The sequence below is a fragment of the Lynx rufus genome, unplaced genomic scaffold (genome assembly GCF_022079265.1).
Source record: "Lynx rufus isolate CCGP_SWC_20201006 ecotype Redwood Valley unplaced genomic scaffold, mLynRuf1.p SCAF_2, whole genome shotgun sequence".
Taxonomy (NCBI): Eukaryota; Metazoa; Chordata; class Mammalia; order Carnivora; family Felidae; genus Lynx; species Lynx rufus.
The window spans coordinates 200,945,052-200,972,656 of NW_025814834.1; the positions used below are offsets into that span (position 1 = coordinate 200,945,052).

Consider the following 27,605-nt stretch of genomic DNA (forward strand, 5'->3'; position numbering starts at 1 on the left):
ACACTTACATCCTTGATACTGGACTCTACCTACTTTGCAAATAAAATTATAAGCTATCTGGCCAGATTTCTACAGGGTTAGACAAGTGCCTGGCACCTAATAAGCACTCACAAATATTTGCTGAATGATTTCCCAGTGGCTCTACCTTCTTTGGGAAGCATTATGAATTCTGGCCCACCTTTTTCTTTACAGAGGTCCCGGTTACAAAAGCAAACCTGAACTGTTTCATTTCAGCAAACTTTCCAAACATAGTTGCCATCTCACCTCTTAAAAGTCCTTACATTCCAAATCTTTCATTAAAGATAGTAGACTCAAATCATACTAATAAATGGTACTAGAAGTGATGCTCAACAGGATCTCACGTTTATTGAGAAGTGATTAATGGTAAAAAGAAAGGCAATGCCCTTTCCTCATTGGCTGAACAAGAAACTGAAGAAACATTCACTACACGTTTTACAATATTTTTCTCTTCCAAAATGCATTTCTGTAAACAAATTTTTACCACTGTTCTTAGCTTTGAAATCAAATTAATCCTGACTTAATCAGTATAATGTACAAGAACAGAAAATTTCTTAGGACTCCTAGTAGTTTACTTTGAGTAACAAAGGGTCAGAGAAAATGAACCACCCTTAAAGACACAACCTTGGGTAACACTGTTAAATTCTCCAAGACAAAAATTCTTCATAAAAATGTTCTTCCAGTTCGGAAGGGGAAAAACCAAATTCCCACTTTCTGGGGTGGAGGCCCAAAATCTTCGAAACTCAAGTGTTCTCCAAGTGCAAATGTCAAAATGGGGAGAGGAAAGGGTTTAAAAATTAGAGAAAACTGTATGCACTTACGGACTTTAAAATCCGAAAAACATAGTAAAAAGACAAAAAAACAAAGCATTATGCTCTGAAATCACAACCAAAGCCAAAATAAAAGGGACATTTTTCACCTAAACTACCTAGAGGGATTTTTTGTTTAGTTTTTTCTTTTTCTTTTTTTTTTCATTTTCCAGTTAAGTCCTATGTCTTTTGTGAAATTCCAATACTTAAACTGCAAGTCTGCAATCGTCTCTGAAGTCAATGAGATTAAGAAAAAAGTCCTAATTCTCTTGAAGGTCATTTTTTTCCTCTTAGGATATGCAGATGCAACCGTTGCTGCAGTCTGTGGAGAACTGCCTTTTATTTGCCACGACCTTGACGTTCCTACAGAGGTTAAAAAAAAATTGAAATCATTAGTTAAAACTTATCTGAACATGCTTAAAAATTAGAACTTTATAAACAACTCAATAGAAATTTAGTTATTTGTGCTAGATAGAATACTCCTTACAAATAAAAACTTTTACTTCCTGTATTTTAAACCAAAGTAGTAACACTCAATCACACCAATTAATAAAAAAAATGTTTTTGACTTTAAAATTTCTTACATGACTGAACAGATTTATTTTCCAACTATAGTTGGTTTAGGCTAATACTTGTCAGTCCCCCAAAATATGAACCCTTGGAAGTAATTCAAACATAATCAAAAGCCTAAAGAAGGAAAGCAGCATATAAGGAATACTAAAAAAACAAAGAAACAAACAAAAAAAAAAAAAAACAAAGAACACCTAACAAGGCTCTAGGCATATTCACAGGTTTCAATTTCCTTCTTTTATGAAATGAGGATACATATCTCACAAGACTGTGGAAGAATTAATGGACTGACATACAGAAAGCTCTTAGTCCATAACAAGAAAGAAAATTATCCTCTTAACCCCTAGGGACAGTTTAAAATCCACTTAGAGACAGAATTTTGAAAATTGACTGCAATACTTAAGTTTTCCCTGAAAAAAATCTACATGCTTATTTCTTAGTAAAAATCATTCTTTATGTGCCTTTCATAAATTTATCCTAAACAGCCTCCCATTTCACACACTACCTCATGTATTAGAATTTTTTAAACTATGATTCAATCCATGTGCCTTTTAAAAGCAAAAACATTAAGAAGCACAAGGCCTGAACTTATTACTTGATTCATCAATCTGTTGGAGTAGAATCAATCATCTGCTCCCATTTACCCCATGGTAAATACGATTCCTACTAAGAACGGCAACTACCACTTATGGGATTCCATGTTCCAGACACTGTACGTAATAATGATCTTCATAACCACCCTGTAAAGACTATTATTCCTGTGATAAGAAAACTTAAGTTCAAAAAATTTACTTGACCAGGATTACCTAATAAGAACCAAGATTCAAACCTAGGGCTATATATGACTATATAGGCTCTTTCTCTACACCAAGTTATTACAAATATTTATATAAAAATCAACAAAGTGAAGCTTTGTGATAAACAGACTACCCCCACCACTAAATTAATCCATAGATATAAAAACAGTATTAAGAGCAGTTATCTTTTTCTTTAAATAGACTCCCAGCATAGAGCCCAATGCAGGACTTGAACTCACAATGCTGAGATCAAGACCTGAGCAGAGATTATGAGTTGGACACTTAACCCACTGAGCCACCCAGGTACCAAGTTACCTATTTCTGATGTTCCATTTCACATATCTGGAATTCAGGGATAAACTCACCAACATACCAAGATGTGGGATGGATGGATGGATGGATGGAGATTATATAAGTTTTATTTATTTATTTTGAGAGACAGAGCGCACAGGGTAGGGCAGGGGCAGAGAGAGAATACCAACCAGGCTGTCACTGTCAGTGCGGAGCCTCATGCGGGGCTCAAACTCACAAACTGTGAGATTATGAACTGAGTCAAAGTCAGAGGTTTAACTGACTGAACCACCCAGGTGCTCCTGGGATATTATTTAAGTCATTGTAACATTTCAAATTTAATAAAATAACTCACCCATACACTATCTCTTGAAATTAAACCCAATTCAAGAATAAGAAATTCAGTCCAACACAAAAAAGACCTCAAAAGTTTTGATTCCCCTCATTTTTTTGCCCTTCCTGTATAATCTTCCAAAGTTTTGGTAATAAACATACTGGTTATAATAGGAAATTGCAATTAAAAAAAATCTCTGCAGTTGACCAAAGTCAAGCTTTATTGTTTATTTATTTTTGACACAGAGAGAGAGAGAGACAGAGCATAAGCAGGGGAGGGGCAGAGAGAGAGGAAGATACAGAATCCGAAGCAGGCTCCAGGCTCCGAGCTGTCAGCACAGAGCCTGACGCAGGGCTCAAAGTCACGGACTGTGAGACCATGAACTGAGCCGAAGTTGGACGCTCAACTAACTGAGCCACCCAGGCGCCCCCTAAGTCAAACTTTAAACAGCACTTCACTTCTCATTAATTTTAAGCTCATCTACCTGGTTTTATCCTTCATAATTTGGATGGATACGATTTACCTAACCTGTCTTCTATTATGGACCAAAATCTACCCTTGGGCTTCAGAAAATCTGGATTTTTCTTTTGTTTTTTAATGTTTATTTTAGAGAGAGAGACAGAGATACTGCACACGATCAGGGGAGGGGCAGAGGGAGACACAGAATCTGAAGCAGGCTCCAGGTTCCAAGCTGTCAGCACAGAGCCCGACGTGGGGCTTGAACCCACGAACCCCTTCCTTCCTTGATACTTAACTACCACAGTTTGCACTATCCTTATAAAATCTGCACCCACAATTAAAAAATTAAATTGCATTATTGTTTTATGTAAAATAAGTCCCAACTCAATCAAGAGCTCCTACAAAGCAAATAATAGGTCTTCAACTAACCTCACTCACAAACTACTTATGAATTTAGCAATAGGTAACAGGCTACAGCTGACATTTATTTATTTTTAATATTTATTCATTTTTGAGAGACAGAGAAAAACAGCATGAGCGGGGGGGGGGGGGGGGGGGGGGTGGCAGAGAGAGAAGGAGACACAGGATCTGAAACAGGCTCCAGCTCTGAACTGACTACTGACTCAGCACAGAGCCCAAGGTGGGGCTCGAACCCAGGAACCATGAGATCATAACCTGAGCCAAAGTCCAATGCTTAACTGACAGAGCCACCCAAGCACCTTCCCTACAGATGACTTTTAAATAAAATTCTGGTGCTCATCACAAGAAAACAAATCATTAACTATGCCAAGTGACAGATGTTAACTTATTGTGGCAATCATTTATATTTAACCATTACACTGTATACCTTTAAACTAATACAATGTTATGTCAATTACATCTCAATAAAACCAGGAAAAAAATTCTGCCTACTATCTCTTATTTTAATATAATGTAACCCCTACGAATACAAATAAACGTATGTACCCCAAACTGCACTGCTAAATTAGAAAAACTAGAATTTGCTAAGAATGCAAACTGGTGCAACCACTTTGGAAAACAGTAGGAAGGTTCCTCAAAAAATTAAAAATAGAACTACCCTATGAGCCAGCAATTACACTGCTAGGTATCTATCCAAAGGATACAGAAGTGCTGTTTGGAAGGGGCACATGCACCCCAATATTTATAGCAGCACGACTGACAATAACCAAACTATGGAAAGAACCCAAATGTCCAGCGACGAATGAATGAATGGATAAAGATATGGTACATATACACAATGAAACATTACTTGGTGATTAAAAGGAATGAAATCTTGACATTTGCAACATGGATGGAGCTAGGGTGTATCATGCTAAGCGAAATAAGTCAGTCAGAAAAAGACAAATATCATATGATTTCATTCATGTAGAATTTAAGATACAGAATGGATAAATATAAAGGAAAGGAAGCAAAAATAATATAAAAACAGGGGGAGACAAAGCGTAAGAGACTCACATACAGAGAACATACTGAAGGTTGCCGAAGGGGTACTGGGTGGGGGTATGGGCTAAATGGGTAAGGGACATAAGGAGGACACTTGCTGGGATGAGCACTGGGTGTTATAAGTAAGTGATGAATCACTAAATTCTATTCCTGAAATCATTATTACACTATATATTAACTAACTTGGACTTAAACAACAACAAAAAAAGATATATATATTTATGTGTGTATACATATCATGTAATCATCAAAAAAAAAAACCTAGACATCGCTAAATTTGTTTTTTCCTAATACAGTTATATGTAAGTTTATGAGCATGCTTAGTAACAGCATTTACAGTATTTAGTCAGAAGAAACTCAAACCAGCATTTTGCAATTGCACTTAACTGCATCATCAGATTTTTAAAACTAAGTCTTTTCTTCTTCATAATGTGCTAAGTCCCACAAATATCTATGCTCAGTTTTGCCCCAAATACAATATAAAACTATTCCTGAATCTTAACTACACAATGATACCAAGAAGGCAAGTACAAACTTCTGTCCTAACGTAAACCTGTATGCCAGGTTTATTTTAAATTACACAAATTACATACAAATACATGGCATTAGTGGTCTTAATCTCCTGATCAACATCAAGAAAACATCACACTGATACAATTCAACAAGCTGAATTAACTGGTGTTCTACTTCCAAATACAGCTTTGATGTATACACGAAAATTAAGCTTATATATTTACAAATAATAAAGATAACATCCATCTTCTCAGAGATTATAAAGATATTTAAGCATTCACATCACACTACCTTGAAAAGTAAAATAAATTTAGCACCAATAAAAAAGCAATTCACAGGATTTTAAATACTAGATTTTAAAAATATTTTCATTACGGTGCCTTGCTGGCTCAGTCCGCAGAGTATGCAACTTTGCAACTTTTGATCTTGGGGTTGTTGAGTTTGAGCCCCATGCTGGGTGTAGAGATTACTTAAAAATAAAAAAAATAATAAATCAAAATTAAATATTTTCATTAAGAAATTATAGATTGGAAACAGAAGCAGTGGAATCTTGCTTGAAGGGCTTCCCACTGCCCAAATCTGTGACAATCAGAGCATTACATAACCTTAATATAATAAGTAAACTATCATAGTAATATTTGAATTAGGCAACAATCAGCAATGGATGCTAAAACTAAAGGGTGAAAATTTGATGAGGAATAAGATGTTTACAATCTCAAACTATTTTCCCAATTAAAAGAAAAATAGCTTTATCCTCGAGAACTTGATGATGTCTTAAATAAGTGATCAAAATTAACATTCCCAGTAATGGAATAAACTGTCTTCTAATGTGAGGCACTGAGGACACGAAATCACTTCTGTAATTCCTGCCAGAAGCACAATCAGAATGTCCATAATGAGGAAACCTTAGACAAACTGAAGGACATCCTGCAGAAATAAACACCATAGGGGCACCTGGGTGGCTCAGTCAGTTAGGCGTCTGACTTCAGCTCAGGTCATAATCTCACCTCAGGTCACGATCTCCCGGTTTGTTGGGTTCAAGCCCCGCGTCAGGCTCCGTGCTGACAACTCAGAGCCTGGAGCCTGCTTCGGATTCTGTGTCTCTCTCTCTCTCTGACCCTCCCCCATTCATGCTCTGTCTCTGTCTCAAAAATAAACGTTAAAAAAAATTTTTTTTTTAATAATAATAAAAAAAAGACCAAAAAGACATGAAAACTAGAAGATTCTGGACTGGAATCTGGACCACTAAAAAATGGCTATCAAGGACATTAAGATTTACTGGTAAAATATAAGTAAGATCTGTAGATAACGGTATTGTGTGTCAATGTTAAACTTCCTGATGTTGATAACTGTGCTGTGGTTTTAAGTGCATGTTGTTTTTAGGAATTAAACAGCAAAATATTCAGAAGAAATGGATCTAGCTGCAATTTACTCTCAAATGGTCAGAAAATTACACATGTATCTCCAAAGAAAACGATAAAGTAAATGGGGCAAAACAATACACTGGCAAATCTGGGTGAAGAGTATACAGGCATTTGTGTACTATTCTTGAAATTTCTCAAAGTTTGAAATTATTTCAAAATAAAGTTAATAAAAATGGGAAGAAAATGACAGTTTTCATTTATTCTTCTGCAAAGAGTGACTACCCTAAAAGTTATGTTTAATAATTCATAAAACTTTGAAATGAGTTTTTCCTGAGACCTACACTTAAAGTCATTAAACACAGGGTATTTTAGCAAAAATTAAAATAGGGGTGCCTGGCTGGCTCAGTCAATAGAGCATGCAACTCTTGATCTCAGGGTTGTGAATTCAAGCCCCACACTGGGTGTAGAAATCACTTAAAAAGAATAATAATAATTTTTTAAAAAGAGTATAAAAAAACAAAAAGTTTACACCTAGCAGCTTTTTATAAGTCTTTTAGAATGAGAAAAGAAGACAGAGAAGGTTCTAACACAAAGACCATCATATTTCTATACACTTTTGGACATTAAAACCTTTTAGGCTTCAGGGCACCTGGGCAGCTCAGTTGATTAAGTGTCTGACTCTTGATTTCAGCTCAGGTCATGATCTCGTGGTTTCTGAGTTCCAGCCCCACATCGGGCTCTGCAGTGACAGTGCACTGTCTTGGGAGCCTGCTTGGGATATTCTCTTTCTCTCCCCCCCCCCCCCTTCCCTGCACTCTCTCTCAAAATAAACAAATAAAATAAACTTTAAAAAATAAAAATAAATAAAATAAAACCCTTTAGGTTTCTATAGAAGACTTCTCTTTTACTCTCCGGGGCACCTGGGTGGCTCAGTTTGTTAAGCTTCCAACTTCAGCTCAGGTCATGATCTCCACAGCTTGTGAGTTCAAGCCCCACATCGGGCTCTGTGCTGACAGCTCAAAGCCTGGAGCTTGCTTCAGAGTGTGTGTCTCCCCCTCTCTCTGCCCCTCCTCCACTTGTGCTCTGCCTCTCTCAAAAATAAGTAAACATTAAAAACAGAAGACTTCTCTTACAACAGCTTTCACTTTTATGACTATTTCCTATTACCACTGAGAACAATTCCACTAAATGCTTTGACAATTTATGGTAAAGGGCTTCACTTGTAAGTCAGCTGTATTTATTGACATTTCTAATCAACCAATCCTACCCTAGTAAAAATAAAAAGCAAAGGATGGGGGAACTAGGGAAGTGATGGTGGATATATAATAAAAGGAAGAGAGAAGAGCACATAAAAGCAAAAGGGTCCAACTCCCAGCCAGAATTGCCATGAGCAAAACATACATTTGTCTTGTTGGAACACTCAAGCTTTTAACATAAAGATACTACTGACTCACTGCAGCAGGGAAAGTGGTATGTCAAGTTGTTTTTCACCCATGGTACTGTCATGTGGAACCTGCCTACCCCTTTTTTTAACCTACTGCTCCTAGAGCCACAGGCTAGACAGTTACAAGGATATCCGTGTTAAGAACAGGCTGAAGCGGTCAATCGAGGTTAAGCTCTTGCCATGGATTTGCTGTCCACAGAGAGGTAAACCTAAGATCCTCAAGCACAAACACAAAATTAATTATAAAGTCCCAGTTAAACCAGAAAACAGCCCAAATACTAGAAGGGCAGATACATGCATTCCTAGGGCTTTAGGATATTATGCTGCTAATAAACAAAGAATAGAGGAAAATCGTAGAGCAAGATCTTACTGAATTCACACCCATCCCCAAAATCTCCATTAGGACATTCATTCTAATCTCTGAATCAATCCACCATCTCAACAAGAACAATGAAGAGACTAAAGAAACAGTCTTAAGAAATAAATTTAAATATAGTAAGAAAGTGTAAACCAAGGGAAGAAGTTTCTAGCCCTCAGTATCCGGCCTGCCACTTAAATAGAGGTAACCACGCATCCCTCCTGAGCCCCTCCCCATTTTACATCTACTATTGTAAAACACAAAATTTCCTAAAAATATCCTAAAAGCCACAAGGTGGCAATGTTACTTAAAATCTGCATGTTTGAAAACTCTTCCTAGAATACATATAGATCTCATTTTCCTCCATTTAGCTTAATACCCTTCTCTCATGTTTCTACCACCCACTCCCTACACTTTTAAGAAGCCATGAAACACAACTGAGGCATATATTTATTTGCTGGCTATGATTTTATTAACTTTAAAATCTGATGTTCACCCCCCAAATTAAATTTACTTATAAGCCCTCAACTAATTTTCCTATGTCCCCAGGGGCCTTGATACAGCAGAAATTTCAGTGTCTCTGGCTGAAAATTAAAAAATGCTGAGATAGGCTAACATGAAAAAAATGTGACTGTACTAAAATGACTTTTTAAAAAAAATTTTAATGTTTGTTTATTTTTGAGAGAGAGAGAGAGAGAGAGAGAGTGTGTGCATGTGGGGGAGGGACAGAAAGAGAGGGAGATACAGAATTCAAAGCAGGCTCCAGGCTCTGAGCTGTCAGCACAGAGCCCGATGAGGGGCTTGAACTCACTAAACTGCGAGATCGTGACCTGAGCCAAAGTCAGATGCTTAATGACTGGGCCACCTAGGTGCCTCTATACTAAAATCACTTTTACAGAGATATATACCATATGATTTATTCACTTGTATGTAAAATCTAAAAAAAACAAAACAAATGAATAAAAAGACAAAAAGCAGAAACAGACCCATAAATACAGACAACAAACTGATGGTTGCCAGAAGGGAGGTGGGAGGAGTAGGCAAATAAGTGAAGGAGACTGATAGTCTTCCAGTTATGGAATGAGTAAGAGGATAAAATGTATGGCAAAAGGAATACAGTCAAATGGTACTATAATAGTCTTGTATGGTGACAGTTGGTAGCCACATTTGTGGTGAGCAGAGTGTAACATATAGACTTGTCTAGTCAAATCACTATGTTGCACTAATGTAACGCTGTGTGTCAATTAGACCTAAATTTTAAAAATTTGATAAGAAAACAAAAAGTTAAAAAAAATCACTTTCACGGCTTTATGTGGCTTATGAAATCAACCTTTGTAGTCTGTGGTGCTGTGAATGAGTTAAACGAGCCTAATGACAGTTATATACAATATTCCACCATCTATAGGTGGAGGGAATAAAAATATTTTCCATCAATTTTCCAATTTAAAGCTGAGCTATAGTATTTTATTAAGAATATTTTCTACTGGGCACTGCTGGATGGTTCAGTTGGTAGAGCATGAGACTCTTGATCTCAGGGTTGTAAGTCTGAGCCCCACATTGGGTGTAGACATCACTTAAAAATAAAGTCTTTAAAAAACGTATGTATTTTTAAAGATAAGATAGATAAATCTTAATCTTCTACCAAAAATATTTACCTTCTACCTTCTCAACCCGTTAAGTTTTTACAGGTACAGAAATGTATACTTATTTGGAATGAATTTCTGGGAAATGAGCAACAAGATGAACTTAATGTATTAACTAATAACATTTCCTACTATCAAATTTTTTCAAGACTGCTAATTAGAAGCTGAACTCCTATCCACATTTTACCAAAAGGGTTGGAAGTAAAAAGCCTAGATAATCCACTATATTCAGTACCTGAATAATAAAGCTGACTAATAACAGAACAAAGGGTAAAAGAAATGATACATTAACATTTTTTAGCTTAACTGAAAGTAAAATTAGCAAACACTAGCTCCAAATCAAATGAAATCGTTTGACAGGCTTGATACTCTCTGAATCACTCCTTGGCTTTCCAGTAAAAACTATATTTGAACCGAAACTAATTTCACAATAAAACCAATTTCTCAAAACACTTCAGAATTAAACAAATAAGTTTTTAATAGCTTGTCAAATCCCCTCTATTCCCAGTACAAGTATAATTTGCATTCGACAGATAAATTCAGAATGAAGTAGTCATTAGAATATGCTTCCAGCATTCTGATGATATTCCCCAGCTCCACCTCCAAAAATTTCCTGTAACCACCCTCAACACCTCCATTAATACCTCTCTAGTCCAAGCTATGGTCATCTCTCACCTAGAATTTGCCAAACTCTTAACTGACCTCCCCTTTACTCTCATGCCTTCTTCATGTATTTTAAGGGTTGGACCCTAAAATAGAAACTCAGTAGCACTATTAAGTACCATGCCAAAAGTTGTTGAAGAATTTAATGAATGATCGAAAATAAAAGTATGTGCATATATACATATATGTGTATATGCCTAATACCACAAATCACAATCATTCATAGAAGACCTATATGCAAACAATTCATATATAATTTAATCCTAACAACACAATAGTATTGTGGTATTTTTCTGATTTTTAAAAAAATACTAAGACTCAGAGTTTACTTGCTCTAATCATAGTGGTAGATACGGTATCAGATCTTCTTCTAGAGTCCTTAGCCTTTCTGCTACTATACATTTGATACATTAACAAGACCACAGAATCTAGGTAGGGTTCATGCTCTCTATAAATAGTATCAACCTAGTATACACACCTAAATAATTTAAGGCCCACAATATGTAACATACTTTATAGAATCCCTTCCCCCATCTGAAGAAAAAAACTGATCACCTTTAAAAATCAGCCTTGAAACATCTCACTTTGGGCAACTTCAAGATGGCTGGTGGCCACAAAATCTTGTAGTTAAATCTTATCTAACAACTCTCTAAAAAATTAATGTGCCAGGGCACCTAGGTAGCTCAGTCGGTTGAGTGTCTAACTCTTGATTTTGGCCAGAGTCATGATCACACGGTTAGTGAGTCTGGCCCTGAGTTGGGCTCCCCTGCTCTCTTGGCTCTCAAAATAAATATATAAACAAACATTAAAAAAAAAAAAAAGTTTCAGGGTGCCTAGGTGGCTCAGTCAGTTGAGCATCCAACTACTCTTAGTTTCAACTCAGGTCATGATCTTGCAGTTTGTGAGATCGAGTGCAAAGCCTGCTTGGGATTCTCTCCCTCTCTCGCTGTCCTACCACTTGCGCTCACTCCCAAAATAAACTTTAAAAAAAAAGTTTCATTAAAAAAAAGTTAATGCCCCTTAGAGCCGTAACGCCTCTAAAAAGTAGATTATAGCATCAAGTTACAGATGTAGGATATTAAGCCAAAGAGACTGCCACCTTTTAATGAACAAAAAAAATATAGGCAACTCACTAGAGACTCATAATATTGATAGCTGATTTAAAAAGGGCAGGGATAGGGGCACCTGGGTGGCTCAGCTTGTTGAGCATCCGACTTTAGCTCAGGGCATGATCTCGTGGTTCACAAGTTCAAGCCCCGTTGTCGGGCTCTGTGCTGACAGCTCAGAACCTGGAGCCTGCTTTGGATTCTGTGTCTCCCTCTCTCTCTGCCCTTCCCCTGCTGAATCTCTCTCACTCTCTAAAATAAATAAAACTTAAAAAAAAAAAATTAAAAATGGGCAGGGGTGACCGGGTGGCTCAGTTGGTTAAGCACTGACAGCACAGAGCCTGCTTCGGATTCTCTCTCTTCCTCTACACTCACACACACAGGCTCTCTCTCAAAATAAATAAACTTTAAAAAAAAAAAAAAAAAAAAGGAAAGCAAACTGGGGTGCCTGAGTGGCTCAGTCAGTTGAGTGACTCTTATTTCAGCTCAGGTCATGATCCCAGAGTCATGGGATCAAGCCCTATACTGGGCTCTGTGCTGAGCATGGAGCCTGCTTAAGATTCTCTCTCTCCCTCTGAACCTCTCCCCAGCTCTCACAGGCTCTCAAAAAAAAAAAAATTTTTTTTCAATTAAAAAAAAATGGGCAAACTGCTCAAAAGATCATCCTTTCAGCCTTAAGACAGACCCCAACCCCAGTACTGAAAGGCACAGCCAGGCTTATCAGACACAGGTGAATTCTAACATTGCTTTTAAAGATAAAGTCTTGAGACAGAGACTTTTGAGGGGGAAGACAGGACTACAATACAAAGCAACTTTAGAAACCAAACTTGGTAGAAAAAAATGCATGAGGAACTTGAGGTAAGAGGCACACAAACCACTGACTAATGATATACATAATCTACAAGTTCTCAAACTTTAAAAATATGAGAGTCATCTACAGAACTGGTAAAATGCAGATTCCAAGGCCTTGGCTCCAAAGATGCTTATTGAGTAGGTAAGAGAGAACAGGAATCTGCAGTTTAAGTATTCACAGATGGTAATTTATGTAAATTGAGAAACTTCTCTTCCATCAACTTTTAATCCCATAAAAAATGCCCAGGAAGCTTACTAAATTAAATTTCTACTTTAGTAAGTCTGGGTGCAGAGCCCAGTTATCAGTATTTTTACAAATACTTTCCAGATGACTCAAATTTGACTGTAAGTAATTATTACCATCTTTGTGTGTATTCTCTGAAGCACTCACATAGGTCCACCCTGCTCCCCTCCTCATCCTTCTACAGGCTTATGGATTCCAAGTAAAGTAACATTTATCATAAATGACTTGAATTACCCAAGAACTTGTCTAGGTGCTTGTTCTGCCTCTCCCACTAAACAGAAGTAATCTTGTGGCACCTCAGTGGCTCAGTCATTTGTCCAACTTTGGCTCAAGGTCATGATCTCACAGTTCGTGGGCTTTGTGCACTGACAGCTCAGAGCATGCTTCAGATTGTCTCACTCAGCCCCTCCCACTCATGCTTTCTCTCTCAAAAATAAACATAGAGATAATCTTGCAAGTTCATGTACAAAATAAAGAGTGGGATAGAACAAAACCTTCCGATTCAACTTTATAACCTTTTCAGTGTACATTACAGCCAGAGCTACTTGTGTTCCTCCTTATTCCCGATGCCTGTCATTAGCAGTAACTTAAACAAGGTTAGAGTAGATCTAATTAGCTCCATTTTGATGCTAGTGATCAGGGAAGTACAGCCTGAGTGCTTAAACAAAGGTTTAAGTTTCAATTAATTATGCTCGCCTCATATACCCACAGAGAGGTGAATGGCATCAGTAGGTAACAGAACATCCTTGTTAGCTGTTTTAAATGATAAATGTGGGGGCACCTGGCTGGCTCAGTTGGTAGAGCATGCAACTCTTGATCTCAGGGTTGTGAGTTGGAACCCCGTATTAAAAAAAAAAAAAAAAAGACAAATGAAGGAGTGCCTGAGTGGCTCAGTCTGTTAAGTGTCTGGCTTTGGTTCAAGTCATGATCTTACGGTTTGGTTCCTGTGTTCAAACCCCACATTGCGCTCTCTGCTGTCAGTGCAGCCTGCTTTGGATACTCTGAATCCCTCTATCTGCCCCTCCCCCTGTGCACACCCATGCGCAAGCATGCGCTCTCTCATTCTCTCAAAAAATAAACAGAGGGACCTGGGTAGCTCAGTCAGTTAAGCCTCAGACTTCAGGTCGTGATCTTGCAGTTTGTGGATTTGAGCCCAGCGCTGGGCTCTGCACTCACTGCTTGGAACCTGCTTCGAATTCTGTGTCTCCCTCTCTGTCTGACCCTCCCCCCCACTTGCACTCTCTCTCAAAAATAAAAAAAATTAAAAAAAATTTTAATATCTAAAAATAAAAAATAAACATAAAAACATGATAAATGTAAAGATGCAGCAAAGCAGAAGAACAATAAAAGCGCTGGGGCAAAATAAATTCTAGCTCATCTACAACTTAGCTGGTGATCCTGAGGAACTTACACCTTCCCCTTTTTTTTTTTTTAAGACACTTCTTTTTAAGTAATCTCTACCCAACGTGGGGGTTGGACCGACAACCCCTACTAGGTCAAGACCTGATCTACTGAATAAGCCAGCCAGGTGCCCAGGAAGTTATACCTTCTAAATTACAAGTTCCCTAACTGTAAAATGAAGATAATCTTATAAAGATTATTAGAAGGGATCAGAGACAAGATATGAAAAGTGCCTAATACACAGATGTCTAAAATATGGCTAAATATGGGTATATACCTACTAAAGTATTAAGAGGAAAAGGCAAGACAAAATACTATACAGAATGATTATTATTGTATAAACCACTTGAATAAAATAAAGACAAGGAAAAATGTCAAAACAATAAGTGGTTTCATCAGAGTAAAGAAATCACAGGTGACTTTTTCCATTTTCTATACGTTTTATAATTTGGTTCTATTTTACAAGAGATAAATGTAAAGGCAAAATTTGCGATTATTAATATAAAACTTGCACACTGCAAATTTTTCACATACAAACATTTTAAAAGTTCTATATGCTACCCATACTGTTTACCAAAAAAGTTCACACAAAGTCAAAAAACTTATTAGTAAATCTAATGTGTATTACATAAGTGATATGGCCAAATTTTTAACTTTGACATATAAAGTACAAAAGTAAGTATCTCATAAGAACCATCAGACCTTATAATAGCAGTGCAAAGGAGTTGGAAAGATTAACTGCCTGCCTCTTCCCTTTCACCACCTACCTTACATAACAGCTGAAACTTGGGGTTTAGACATTTTCTTCCTTCGTTTTTCCACTATCTTTCCTATCCATTCTTCACACCCAACTCAAATCCAGTGTTCCATTAATATGTCTTGACCCTAGCCCTAACTAGTCTTGTTATTCTTCTCTTCTACATTTGGTCTCATATTGTAAAATTAACTTTTTAATATACATTGTCCTACAGTGCTTCTTTTCTTCTCCCTATGGCTAACTGGAGTTAAATCAGTTCAATTAGGAACTATTTATTCAACAACAGATGAAAAACATTAGGGCACTATTTACTGAACTAGTTATGTTATAGAGAGAAGATGTTGGTCCACAGGAGGTGGCAGCAGCAAGCAAATTTAAACTGAATTACTTGCTTCTGTGGAGAAAGGCAGGAGAGATGATCTGAGTTGATACACTCAAGGCTTTTCTCCTTGCTCATGTGCAGACTTGCAGGATTCAATGGTGAAGAAAAAGATCACTTTTGTTTGCCCTAATTCAGGGAATAGAGCTTTTTCCTCCTCTTCTGCATGAAACTCCTGAACAGTCTGCAGGTAACAGGGTAGTCATACTAGGGCAGTCAAAACCAATGCTGCAGCCTACTCACTTCTTAGGAGATGTAGTCTTCCTCATATCTCCCTCCCCCCAGACTAAACAAACCAACACACCTAAATGATGCTGAAGCTGCAGAAATTTACATTTCTTCAATTTCAAAACAGATGCACCCCAACTTCCATGTACCACCCCTTCATTTAAAAGAATTCATATCAACCAATAGGTTCCAAATTATGCTTCACAGGGGAGATGTTTTGGAGATCTCCAGGGGCGAGGGGTGGGGGAGCACCAAAAGTTAGCAATTCATGGGGTTTTGAGTAAGGTTTTGTTTGGGAGGAAAAGAAAAATTCACAGCTAAAAAGGTTAAAAATTGTTATGGGACTAATCTTTACTCCTGGCAGGTAAGCACAAAGGCTTGCATCTGAGTAATTCTTGGTTTACACTATTCAAAGTAGATAGTAAGTGATTCTAGAGTTGCTAACTAACCTTATCCCAAAATGGTGATGTTTGGAAAAACAACAGTCCCCTCTGGATCAATCTTTAGCCATATCAAAAAACAAAAACAAAACAAACAAAAACCAGAATACTATCATTTTTAATACCTAATTGAATTTCAGACATTTTTATATGGTCTAATTTATCATAAGAGCCCATACTAACTATATAAAAACCGGTCTTGGGGCACCCGGTGGCTCAGTCAGTTAAGCGTCCAACTTTGGCTCAGGTCATGATCTCACAGTCTGCAAGTTCCAGCCCCATGTCAAGCTCTTTGCTGGCAGTGCAGAGCCTGCTTGGGATTCTCTCCCTGTGCTCCTCCGCGACTTGTGCACATACTCTCTCAAAATAAATAAATAAACAAACAAAAAAAAAAAAGGTCTTACTTCCAGCAGCTCAAACTTCACTAAATGTCTTTAAGGCTTGGAACACTTTGTGGGTGGAAAGGAAACAATACAGAAGAAAACAAATACAAAGTCTGTTGAATGATATATAGACACCAAAACCTAGAAATACCTAACAACAAAGAGCTCTCATGTTACTGTTATTCAAGAGAGCCACTGGCATTCCCAATCATCAGTTACCTCTCTGCACTCTCTGAATAAGTTGATTATACTCCACTGCTCTATTTAACCCATCCTGCAAACTGGGTTATGGGGGTTCTTTCTCTGGCCCTCTTCTCTTACTGTGTGTTGGCTCTAGAACCAGACTGCAGAAACAAGTACAACAGCTCTGCTTTCTCAGCTTACCTGACTTCACAAAGTTATTCTTAATATTATTTTTCTTTTTAATGTTTATTTTTGAGAGAGAGAGCACGTGCACAAGCAGGGGAGGGGCAAAGAGACAAAAGAATCTGAAGCAGGCTCCAGGCTCTGAGCTGTCAGCACAGAGCCCGATGCAGGGCTCAAACCCACAAACCATGAGACCGTGACCTGGGCTGAAGTCGGACGGTTAACCGATTGAGCCACCCAGGTGTCTCCAAAGTTATTCTTTTTTGTGCTTCAGTGTCTTTATCTGCAGAATCAGATAGTTGTACCTACCTCATAATAATTAAATGAAAACTTACAAATATGTAAATTAATCAGGACAGATGTATGCTTGATATTGTATAGTGTTCAATTTCAGCCATTGTTTTTATTACCAATATTCTTAAATAATCTTAAACTCTTTCATGCCTTTAGCTATACTGAGGTCTATAAATACAAATTTCCATCAACAGTTTTCTCTCCTGAGCTCCAGACCCTACCATTACCTTACTGCCCCCCACATGTACCCCAAACACTATTTCCAACAACCAACACATCTCCAAACCCTAACCTTAACCTGGTGTTCATCCTATATTCTCTATTTTTTCTTTTTTTTTGCAGTAACTACTCAGCAAACAGGTCAACATTCTTCAAATCCACCTTTCCATCCTTATTGGGTCTTTTTCTTCCAAACTATTATAAAAGCCTCTGATTTGGTCTTTTTTTTTTTTTTCAATTTTTTTTTTTTCAACGTTTATTTATTTTTCGGACAGAGAGAGACAGAGCATGAATGGGGGAGGGGCAGAGAGAGAGGGAGACACAGAATCGGAAACAGGCTCCAGGCTCTGAGCCATCAGCCCAGAGCCCGACGCGGGGCTCGAACTCACGGACCGCGAGATCGTGACCTGGCTGAAGTCGGACACTTAACCGACTGCGCCACCCAGGCACCCCTCTGATTTGGTCTTTGAGTCACCTACACCTATCATATAATAGATGAGTTTACATAAGGTGCTAAACTAAGTTTCCATTTCTCTATTTGTACATATAGGATATTGCCTCCCAGGGTTGGCATGAGCATTAGAAGACTATGAAAGTGGCTAACAAAGGCAGTGCTCAATAAGTAGTTCACCCTTCTGATCATCCAAACTAACTCCACATTAACTATCATCCCTTACAATCCAACTAACTATAAAATAAAAATCCAAAGCCCTTCCAATATACTATTGGGCTCAACCAACCTCTCCAGCTTTATCACTTATCATTCTTTTCCACATTAGACTTCTCATTACTCTGAGAACATAACCTAAGCATTCATGAGATCATGTTTATAAACACGATGTCTCCTCTTCCTAGAATGTCTTTCTTCCTATTTCTCTACCTGGCAAACTCCATATACCACATAATGGTCATGGTCTTTGGAGGATAGAGGCTTCTGTGTCTATTCAAGTGTAGTTCCAACATTTTCATTTATCATTTATTAAGACAAAAATGAAACAAAAACAGGGGTGCCTGGGCAGCTCAGTCAGTTTAAGCGTCCAACTTCAGCTCAGGTCATGATCTCACGGTTCATGAGTTCGAGCCCCACATCAGGCTCTGTGCTGACAGCTCAGAGCCTGGAGCCTGCTTCAATTTCTGTGTCTCCTTCTCTTTCTGCCCCTCCCTCACTCATGCTCTCTCAAAAATGAACATTAAAAAGAAAAAAATGAAACAAAAACATGTCAGAACTTCACAAGTTCATCAATGATTTGAGTAACTTCTCTGCCAAACTGGATAATAATTTTCAAATTCTGGAAGAGTATTTCCTCAAATTCTTTGTGTTATTCGAAATATGTCAGAGCTACAGACATGACATGCTTAATTTAATCTGCATTCGTATTTTCTCTATCACTGTAAGGCTAGACAACTTAAAAAAAACAAGCCCTGATATGTATATATAGCATTTCCCAACTTCCATGGTGTAAGTAACATGGCATATTTCAAGCTACCAATGTTGACACCCCTGAATGTGGGGTTGAGATGTGCAATTGCAGAGTATCATATATTGATACAACAGATGTAAATAACCTCAAGAATGATAGATTCGAGTATTAGTTTGAATAGTAACAGTGGCATTCTAAGTTTGTTGTTTAATTTTAATTTTTATTATAAACCAGTTTATAATGCATTTAATGTAAATACAAAGGCATTTAGGGGCGCCTGGGTGGCTCAGTCGGTTAAGCATCTGACTCCGGCTCAGGTCATGATCTCACAGCTCGTGAGTTCGAGCCCCGCGTCGGGCTCTATGCTGACGGCTCAGAGCTTGGAGCCTGCTTCGGATTCTGTGTCTCCCTCTCTCTCTCTGCCCCTTCCCTGCTTGTGCTCGCTCACTCTCTTTCAAAAATAAACATTAAGGGGCGCCTGGGTGGCTCAGTTGGTTGAGCGTCCGACTTCAGCTCAGGTTATGATCTCACGGCTCGTGAGTTCGAGTCCCACGTTGGGCTCTGTGCGGACAGCTCAGAGCCTGAAACCTGCTTCGGATTCTGTGCCTCCCTCTCTCTCTGCCCCAACCCACTCACACTCTCTCTCAAAAATAAACATTAAAAAAATTTTTTTAATACAAAGGCATTTAATCTTTTAATATAATGTATTTAAAATTTTATGTCATTTAATAATGACTTTTTTTTTTAATGTTTACTTATTTTTGAGAGAGACAGCACATGAGTGGGGGAGAGGCAGAGAGAGAGAGGAACAGAAGATTCGAAGCGGGCTCCACACTGATAGCACAGAGCCCGATGTGGGGCTCGAACTCACGTACCGTGAGATCACGACCTGAGCCGGAGTCAGACGCTTAGCTGACTGAGCCACCCAGGCGCCCCAATAATGACTTTTTAAAAACTAATGTTTAACAGCCAGCTTACTAAAATTCTTGAAAGCTAAATTTAACTTACAATTAGCCAGCCCCAGCACATCACTACCTAACTGAAATATCAATTCCACCACTTAAGCTATGAGACCTTACATAAATAACCTCTTTGAGCCTCTTCCTCATCTAAAATGACAATATACTAAACTTTTATGTGCACTATGTGCCAAGAATTGTGCTATCATCTGAGTGCTTATTACTCATTCTATTTGACATGGTTCAAATGCTATTTCCAAACACCTGGGTGGCTCAGTTAAGCATCCAACTCTTGATTTCGGCTCAAGTCATGATCTCACATTTGTGAGATAAAGCCCCACGTTGAGTTCTGCACTGGGCATGGAGCTGCTAGAGATTCTCTCCCCCTCTACCCCACTCCCCCACTCATACTCTATCATGCTCTATCTAAAATAAAAAGTTATTTTCTCTATGAAGCCTTCCTTAATTTCCCTCATTTATCACTCTCTTCAGAAAGCTATTTTTTCATTCCTCTACTATAGCTAATATCCCATATTTTATCCATTCTGTTGTCCTCCTAACAACACTGTCTGGTCCTAAAGCAAAGATGGTGCCTTGTTTATCAATTAACACAAATATTTGCTCAAAGAGATCCAAATTCAGTGTCATCTATTCTCTTCTAGTGCTCCTTTAAGAAAGCTGCAGAAAGGCATTTTATCTATCCACAAAGCAAGGAAGGTGATGAGTAACACAAACAGAATTTCTTCAACCCTTTCGGCAAAGACAGATAAACTTATCTGCAAAACAGAAGTAGACATAAATGGCCTTAGAATTTTACAAAAAGTTCAGGTTTGCTACCCCATTAAAACAGGGTGCCTGGCATCTGAAGAGGCGATTTAAGCCAGTGGTGGAGCAGGGAAATACTAAATGGAAAAGACCATGGGTATTTATTCATATTTATTTAATACGAAAACATATTTGGCTAAAGTGATATTTTCTTTCTTTTATGTCACAAGTTTTACTTACATATTTTAAATTTTTTTCTAAAGTTAAAAATGGAGGGGCGCCTGGGTGGCTCAGTCGGTTAAGCGTATGACTTCAGCTCAGGTCACACATGACCTCTTGGGTTCGGGAGTTCAAGTCCCATGGCGGGCTCTGTGCTGACAGATAGCTCAGAGCATGGAGCCTGTTTCTGATTCAGTGCCTCCCTTTCCCTTTGTCCCTCCCCCACTTGTGCACGCGCGCGTGCTCTCTCTCACAAAAATAAACATTTAAATAAATAATAATAAAGTAAAGTTAAAAATGGAGCAGGGCGTCTGGCTGGCTCAGTAGGTGGAGCACATGACTCTTGATCTCGGGGTCATGAGTCTGAGTCCCACGTGGGGTGCAGAGATTACTAAAAAAAAATTACTTTAAAAAAAATTTTTTTTTAAATAAAAAGAAAAGAATATGGAGCCAAGGTTGCTTGCTTCAAATATTTCCCAAGGGATTAAATGCCCAAATCAAAGAATCAGGGAGGAAAAAGATGGCCACAAAGAAAAAAAAAAACTTCCTTATAAAGACAAGCATTACTTGCACCAACACCACAGAAAAACTACTTTTAAGAAAAAGGAAACAGGGCCATCTGGGTGGCTCAGTTGGTTGAACGACCAACTTCGGCTCAGGTCATGATCTCATGGTTCACGGGTTTGAGCCCCACATCAGGCTCGCTGCTGTCGGCCTGTCAGCACAGAGCCCACTTCTGTCTCCCTCTCTCTACCCCTCCCCTGCTTGCACCCTTCAAAAAATAATATTAAAAAAAAAAAAAAAGAAAGAAACATGTCTCTTAAATAATCACTTCTATATTTTTTTAGTAAGTCTTCAGTATGTGGGCGCCTGGGTGACTCAGTAGGCTAAGCGTCCGATTCTTGATTTCAGCTTAGGTCATGATTTCACGGTTGTGGGTTCGAGCCGCACTTGGGGCTCTGCACTGTGTGTGAGACCTGATTAGGATTCTCTCACTCCCTTTCTCTCTGCTCCTCCCCAGCACATACACACTCTCTCTCAAAAAAGTAAAAATAAACTTAAAATTCAAAAAAAAAAAAAAGGGCTTTAGTATGTTTTAGGGGCACCTGGGTGGCTCTGTCGGTTAAGTGTCCCACTCTTGATTTCGGTTCATGGTGGTGAGATCGAGCCCCATGTTTCCACTCTGGGCGTGGAGCCTCTTTAAGACTCCCTCTCCCTCTCTGACTGCCCCTCCCCCTCACACACACATATGAACACTCTAAAAAAACCCAAAAACTTAAAAAAAAAAAAAAAAAAAAAAAAAGTCCTGGAGTGCCTGGGCGGTTCAATCGATTAAGTGTCTGCGTTAGGCTCAAGTCATCTTACCGTGGTTCATGGGTTTAAGCCCCTCATCAGGCTCCGCTGACAGTGCAGAGCATGCTTCTGATGCTGCCTCCCTCTTTCTCTCTGCCCCTCCCTCACTCTCTCTAAAAAACAAACATTAGGGGCGCCTGGATAGGTCAGTAAGTTAAGTGTCAAACCTCAGCTCAGGTCACGATCTTGTGGTTCATGAGTTCTCGCCCTGCGCTGGGCTCTGTGCTAACAGCTCAGAGCCTGGAGCCTGCTTCAGATTCTGTCTCTCCCTCTCTCCCTGCCCCTCCCCTGCTCGTGCGGTCTCTCTCTCTCTCAAAATTAAACATAAAAAAAATAAACATTAAAAAAAGTTTATAAAAAATAAACCTTTAGTATTGTTTTAGATAACTTTTTCATTAATACTAATACAGTAACTATATTAAAAGACAACCACCCACATACCTTATCTGTGCTAAGATTTACTGGAAATCTGCCAATCTTTTCTGTCATTCATGTCCTTCTAGCCTTAAGTCCTTTATTCTTTTTATAAGTAATAAGTTATTTAGGTCGAAAATTATAGAACAGAAATAACCTTCCTAAAAAGACCTGTTTAGGAGCATCAATTCCTCTCCGTGAATTTCACACGTTATCTTGGGCTGGCTAATCTTACCCTGGGTTTATCTGGTTAGACTATTCCACATATAAACTTTCTTTACAATGTATCTTATTAAAGTTCTTTTGGTCTCTTCTTGAAACCCTCTTGTGACTAAGAACTCCATTTTTAGAAAGTTCTCCCTTTTATTTACAAAACTCTTCCTATAACCTCTATCCATTGGTTCTGGTGCTGTTTTCTGGCTTGGAGAATAAACCTACAAAGTTGTTGTGGGATTTTGTTTGTCTGTTTGTTTGTTTAAGTAAGCAACATAAGGCTTGAACTCATGACCCTGAGATGAGGAGTCACATGCTCTACCAACTGAGCCAGGCACCCCTAAACCTACTGGTCTTAAAAGTATTTGATTACACTTATCATATTCCCCTTCCAAATCATCTCTTCTAAGCACACTAAGGCATCTGATGAGAAATACGATAATGTGTATGAAACACATCACTGGAAAAAGTAAGCTGCTAGTATTTAGTAATGGCATCTATTACCATATACTCGTTCACCTTTACTTCTACAAGCTCCCCATTGCCTTCCATGCAAAGCTAACATCAAGGAGAGCATGGGCTGGTATATGGAATTGTTGCATCACTATGCTGTACACCTGAAATACAACACTGTACATGAACTAGAATTAAAATAAAAACTTAAGAAAAAAGTAACATCAATGAGTTTCTGATTGAAATTAGGTCTTATTCTTTCTTTTAAACTCTAGAATTTAAGCCAACTTTGTACCTGACTCAGTAAGTTCCTTCTATATCAAACTAACTGCATAAACATTTCATTCAACTTCCTTTTCCTCATCTCCAACAAACTTCCATTGTAGGGAAACCCACTCCACAAATACCAATTAGACTAGCTCTTGGACTGTACAGGACTTCTTGTTCCAAGTTATTATCTATACAGTGTCACAGACGTGAGCTGTCCTGAATCTGTGTTCATTCTTCCCCAAACATCTCTGGCAACCTTCTATACATCTTTGAAGGCTCAGCTCAAAAGCCACCTCTTCCAGGATTCTTCTGGGACCAATCCACCTATATACCCCAGGCTGGGTTAGACAATCGTCAAGCTTCCAAATTGGCATTCTGTGCATATCTTGAGAAAAATACTGTTTTGTACAGTTACCTGTCATGAGTATAAGGCTCCCTGACAACACACTCCTGCTTTCTCAGTAATATCTAGCACAGAGTAAAAAATTGTTCAAAGAAAAGGCAAATAGCTTCATCTCAATTCTTAAGCAGCATAATGAATCTTAAATATATCCAAACACATTCCAAGTCACTATTTTTAGGTCTTCTGCTTGAAAATAGGAATAACTCTAGAGGTATTTAAGAAATCCTGCTATTTTTATTTAATAACAATGAAATTTTTAAAAATACATACCTTGAGCCATTGTCACTATAATCATATCTTCTCTAGATCTATTTCTCTCCCATTAGCTTTCCAATTATTCAGAAAAATCATTTACCCAAGTGCCTGATTAAATCTAACACGAGGCCAGGCTTTAAAACTTTTTTTTTTTAAGTTTATTTATTTTTGAGACAAAACGAAGACAGAGAATCCCAAGCAGGCTCCGTGCTATCAGCACAGAGCTTGATACTGGGCTTGAACTCAAGAACTGTAAGATTATGACCTGAGCTGAAGTCAAGAGTCAGATGCTTAACAGACTGAGCCACCTAGGCACCCCAGGGGCTAGGCTTTAAGAAAATTATGCAGTCCTTGTTCCCCTCTACTCTTCCTACTTTTACCTACAGTTGAAAGCCTAGACATACAAGACAAATATTAAACTATTATGAAGCTTATAAAAAAACATTATCGCTTATGCAAGGAGTAACTCTCCCTTTATGCCAGACTATTCTAAAGTTGAAATAAAGAAGTTAACTCACTGTTGTCTTCTGACAGTGATTCTTTGAAAATCTTCAAAAAGAAAAAGCCCCATACGGCAATATACAGCACAGCCAAAACCTTCGAAGAGCATACACCCTTTGACCCAACAATAACACTAAAGGACAGGTGTAAATCAGTATTTATATCATGGATGTTCACTGCAGTGTTATTTCAGCTGGAAAAAAATATAAAGACACTGACAAATCTAACAATTAAGGATTGGAAAATTATAATACACCTATGATCGGATATTATGAAGCCATCAAAAGTGATGTCACAGAAGAATATTAAACAATTAAGGAAAAGTTCTAAATAACTGCAGAAAGCAGGTTACAAAATAGTATCTGAAGTATACAAAATAAACAACACATGGAAAATGTCACTAAAAGCTGCTCAAGTTTCAAGCCATAGATCCAGTACTTGAAGTTTCTATGATACTACTGAAGTAGATCATGGAACAGAACAAGTCAGTAATACTAGGCAAAAATGGCTATAGTTCTGCTTCAGTGTGTTCTGCCAAGATACATGCCCAATCATGGAACTTTAGAATAGCTGTGACATCATCTTCAGGATGAAGCTTAAGTATTTCTCTACTTATTGAGTTACCATGCCCATCTGGCACGATTTTTTGCAATCTTGTAAATAACACAAAGGTGCACAAACACCCTAACTAAAGGAGTCTACTGCCTCAATGAGCTATCAGTTTCACTCTCATGAAACTTGTTTTGTATTGGAAGCCTAATAAAGACTGGCTTTAGAGTCAGTTATGTAAGGATGTTAAGGATAACAGCGGGCAAGAGAAGGCAATACTGACTGAAATGGCAACTGGGTTTAGAAGCAATCATAGGGACCTTCCTGAAACCCCAGCAATCTCTTCTCACAAAAGGTAAACTAAAAAGTAATCTCACGCAAGTATAATCGAAGCTTTTTTTTGTTTGTTTTTATTTTTGGTGGTTTGTTCACTAGCCTGAGAACAATTAGTATACTCATTCATCAAAAGTCTTTATGGAATAGCTTTAAGACTGATCCATTAATCGGCGAAACAAAGACGCTAAACCTTGATTATTATTACTCACTGTGAAAACATCCCAACACTGGTCAATTCCAATTTGTGAATCTTACACCTCCTTATGAAGTTCAATTATTGTTCACTGAACCACTCAAGTGAATTTAATACAAATACAAACCTGATTGAAAGGTTACATAAATTAACAGCCCTTAAATTTGCTACTTCATTTTTATTTTTTTTAATGTTTATTTTAAGAAAGAAAAAGCATGTGCAAGCAAGGAGAGGGGCAAAGAGAGGGAGAGAGAGAATGCCAAGCAGGCTCCACACGATCAGTGCAGAGCCTGACCTGGGGCTCAATACCACCCCCACAAACCTCAAGATCATGACTTGAGTCAGATGCTCAACTGACTGGGGTCACCCAGGCACCCCTGCTACTTCATTTTTAAACCCAAGCTTCTCCACTAGTTCTAACACCTACACGTTGATCTTATTATCTATGTTGTACATTCCTGAAAACATTGAAATCTTTGTTTGCTTTCCTACTTTTTAAAATATTTTTTTTTGAGAGCATACACATGAGTGGGGGGAGGGGGGCAGAGCGCAAGGGGGACAGAGGATCTGAAGCAGGCTCTCTGCTGACAGTGGAGAGCCTGATGTGGGGCTCTCTCACAAACCGTGAGATATCCTGACCTGAAGTTGGACACTTAACCAACTGAGCCACATAGGTGCCCCTGCCTTCCTATTTTTAATCACAAGATGTAGACAGAACGTGCAGATATATGCAAGCAGATTTATAATACGGTATTGATATTATGCATGTTTTGAGTGGTTAAACTAAGTACCTGAATGGCCCTCACATACAATAATCTGCTGTGTCAATACATGATGCTTAAAAGGCCTCCCCTTCCTTGTTCCTCTAGATTCAGAAGTCAGTTAAAACATCTTTTGAGCCTTTCACATGTCTAGCAAAACTAATCAGTAAACTATCTTTCTACAAGATGAGGGCAGTTACACTGTTAAAGTTTGGGGAAGGGAAGAGAATTTAAAGGACAAAAAAAGGAGTGGTTTTTTTTTCTGACAGGCAATTTTTCAGTAATGTGGCTCTGTATCCCCAATACTTTTAGCATCACTGACAAGCATATCTCCATTTTTTATTCAACTGCACACATTAGAATGGCAACCATCCTACTTCAGTTGAACAACCATGCCCCTGATTCTTAGGTGTTATGGAGAAGGAGAATCTAACCAAAGAGCCATCCTCCCAGTGCTCAAAAGTTTTTACAGAGATATAACAAGCACCTCAGATCCTAGATCAAATATATAAAATCCCTAGGAATTCATCACAAACATAAAAAAATATATTTACATAAGTTTATTAGGTTTTATTTTACATTTGAACCTGACCACTTAGAATTCTCCCAATCATTAATAATCTTTAAAAAGAAACTTCTCTTTACCCACAATAATCTTTTCACCTACTTCCAACATTTAAATATGTCTAAATCCTAGATAACGTATGCTCTGCCCCAACCAGTACTTTATCATTCTCTACCATCTTAAAGTTTACATTCACTCAAAACACACAGACCAAGCATTACCAACACTTCCCAGTAAATTCCAACATTTTAGTTTGGACCTATTCTCCATGATTCTGCCCAAGACTCACTTGTTACAGAGAAACAAGAGAAGATTACTCCTCAGGAATACAGGAGAATTTTAAGAGCAGAAGACCAGCTTTTTCTAATCATGTTTTCAAAGTTTTATATAATAAACATTACTTTTCCAATGGGAAAAAGGTTTGCGAAAAAACAATTAAGTAGAACACTAAGGATAGGAATAAGGAAGAAAGTTCTGAAAAATACACTAATACTGCCAATTGTCAAAGGCAAGCAGAAAGTGATGTCAGGGCTGGTGACACACTAACTCTGATTTAACCACTGTACCCAAGTTAGGCCA

At 38.1% G+C, this 27,605-nt stretch overlaps 1 protein-coding gene across 3 annotated transcripts in view; it reads right to left on the reverse strand.

Moving 5' to 3' along the window:
• Positions 1–341: 341 nt before the first annotated feature.
• Positions 342–27,605, reverse strand: part of YTHDF2 (YTH N6-methyladenosine RNA binding protein F2) — a 33,648-nt gene continuing 6,384 nt past the window's right edge. For all 3 annotated transcript variants that reach the window (XM_047083695.1, XM_047083694.1, XM_047083697.1), the window contains one exon: positions 342–1,190. In XM_047083695.1, coding sequence (XP_046939651.1) covers positions 1,167–1,190 — 24 coding nt within the window. In that variant the 3' untranslated portion in view covers positions 342–1,166. The remainder of the gene's footprint in view (positions 1,191–27,605) is intronic.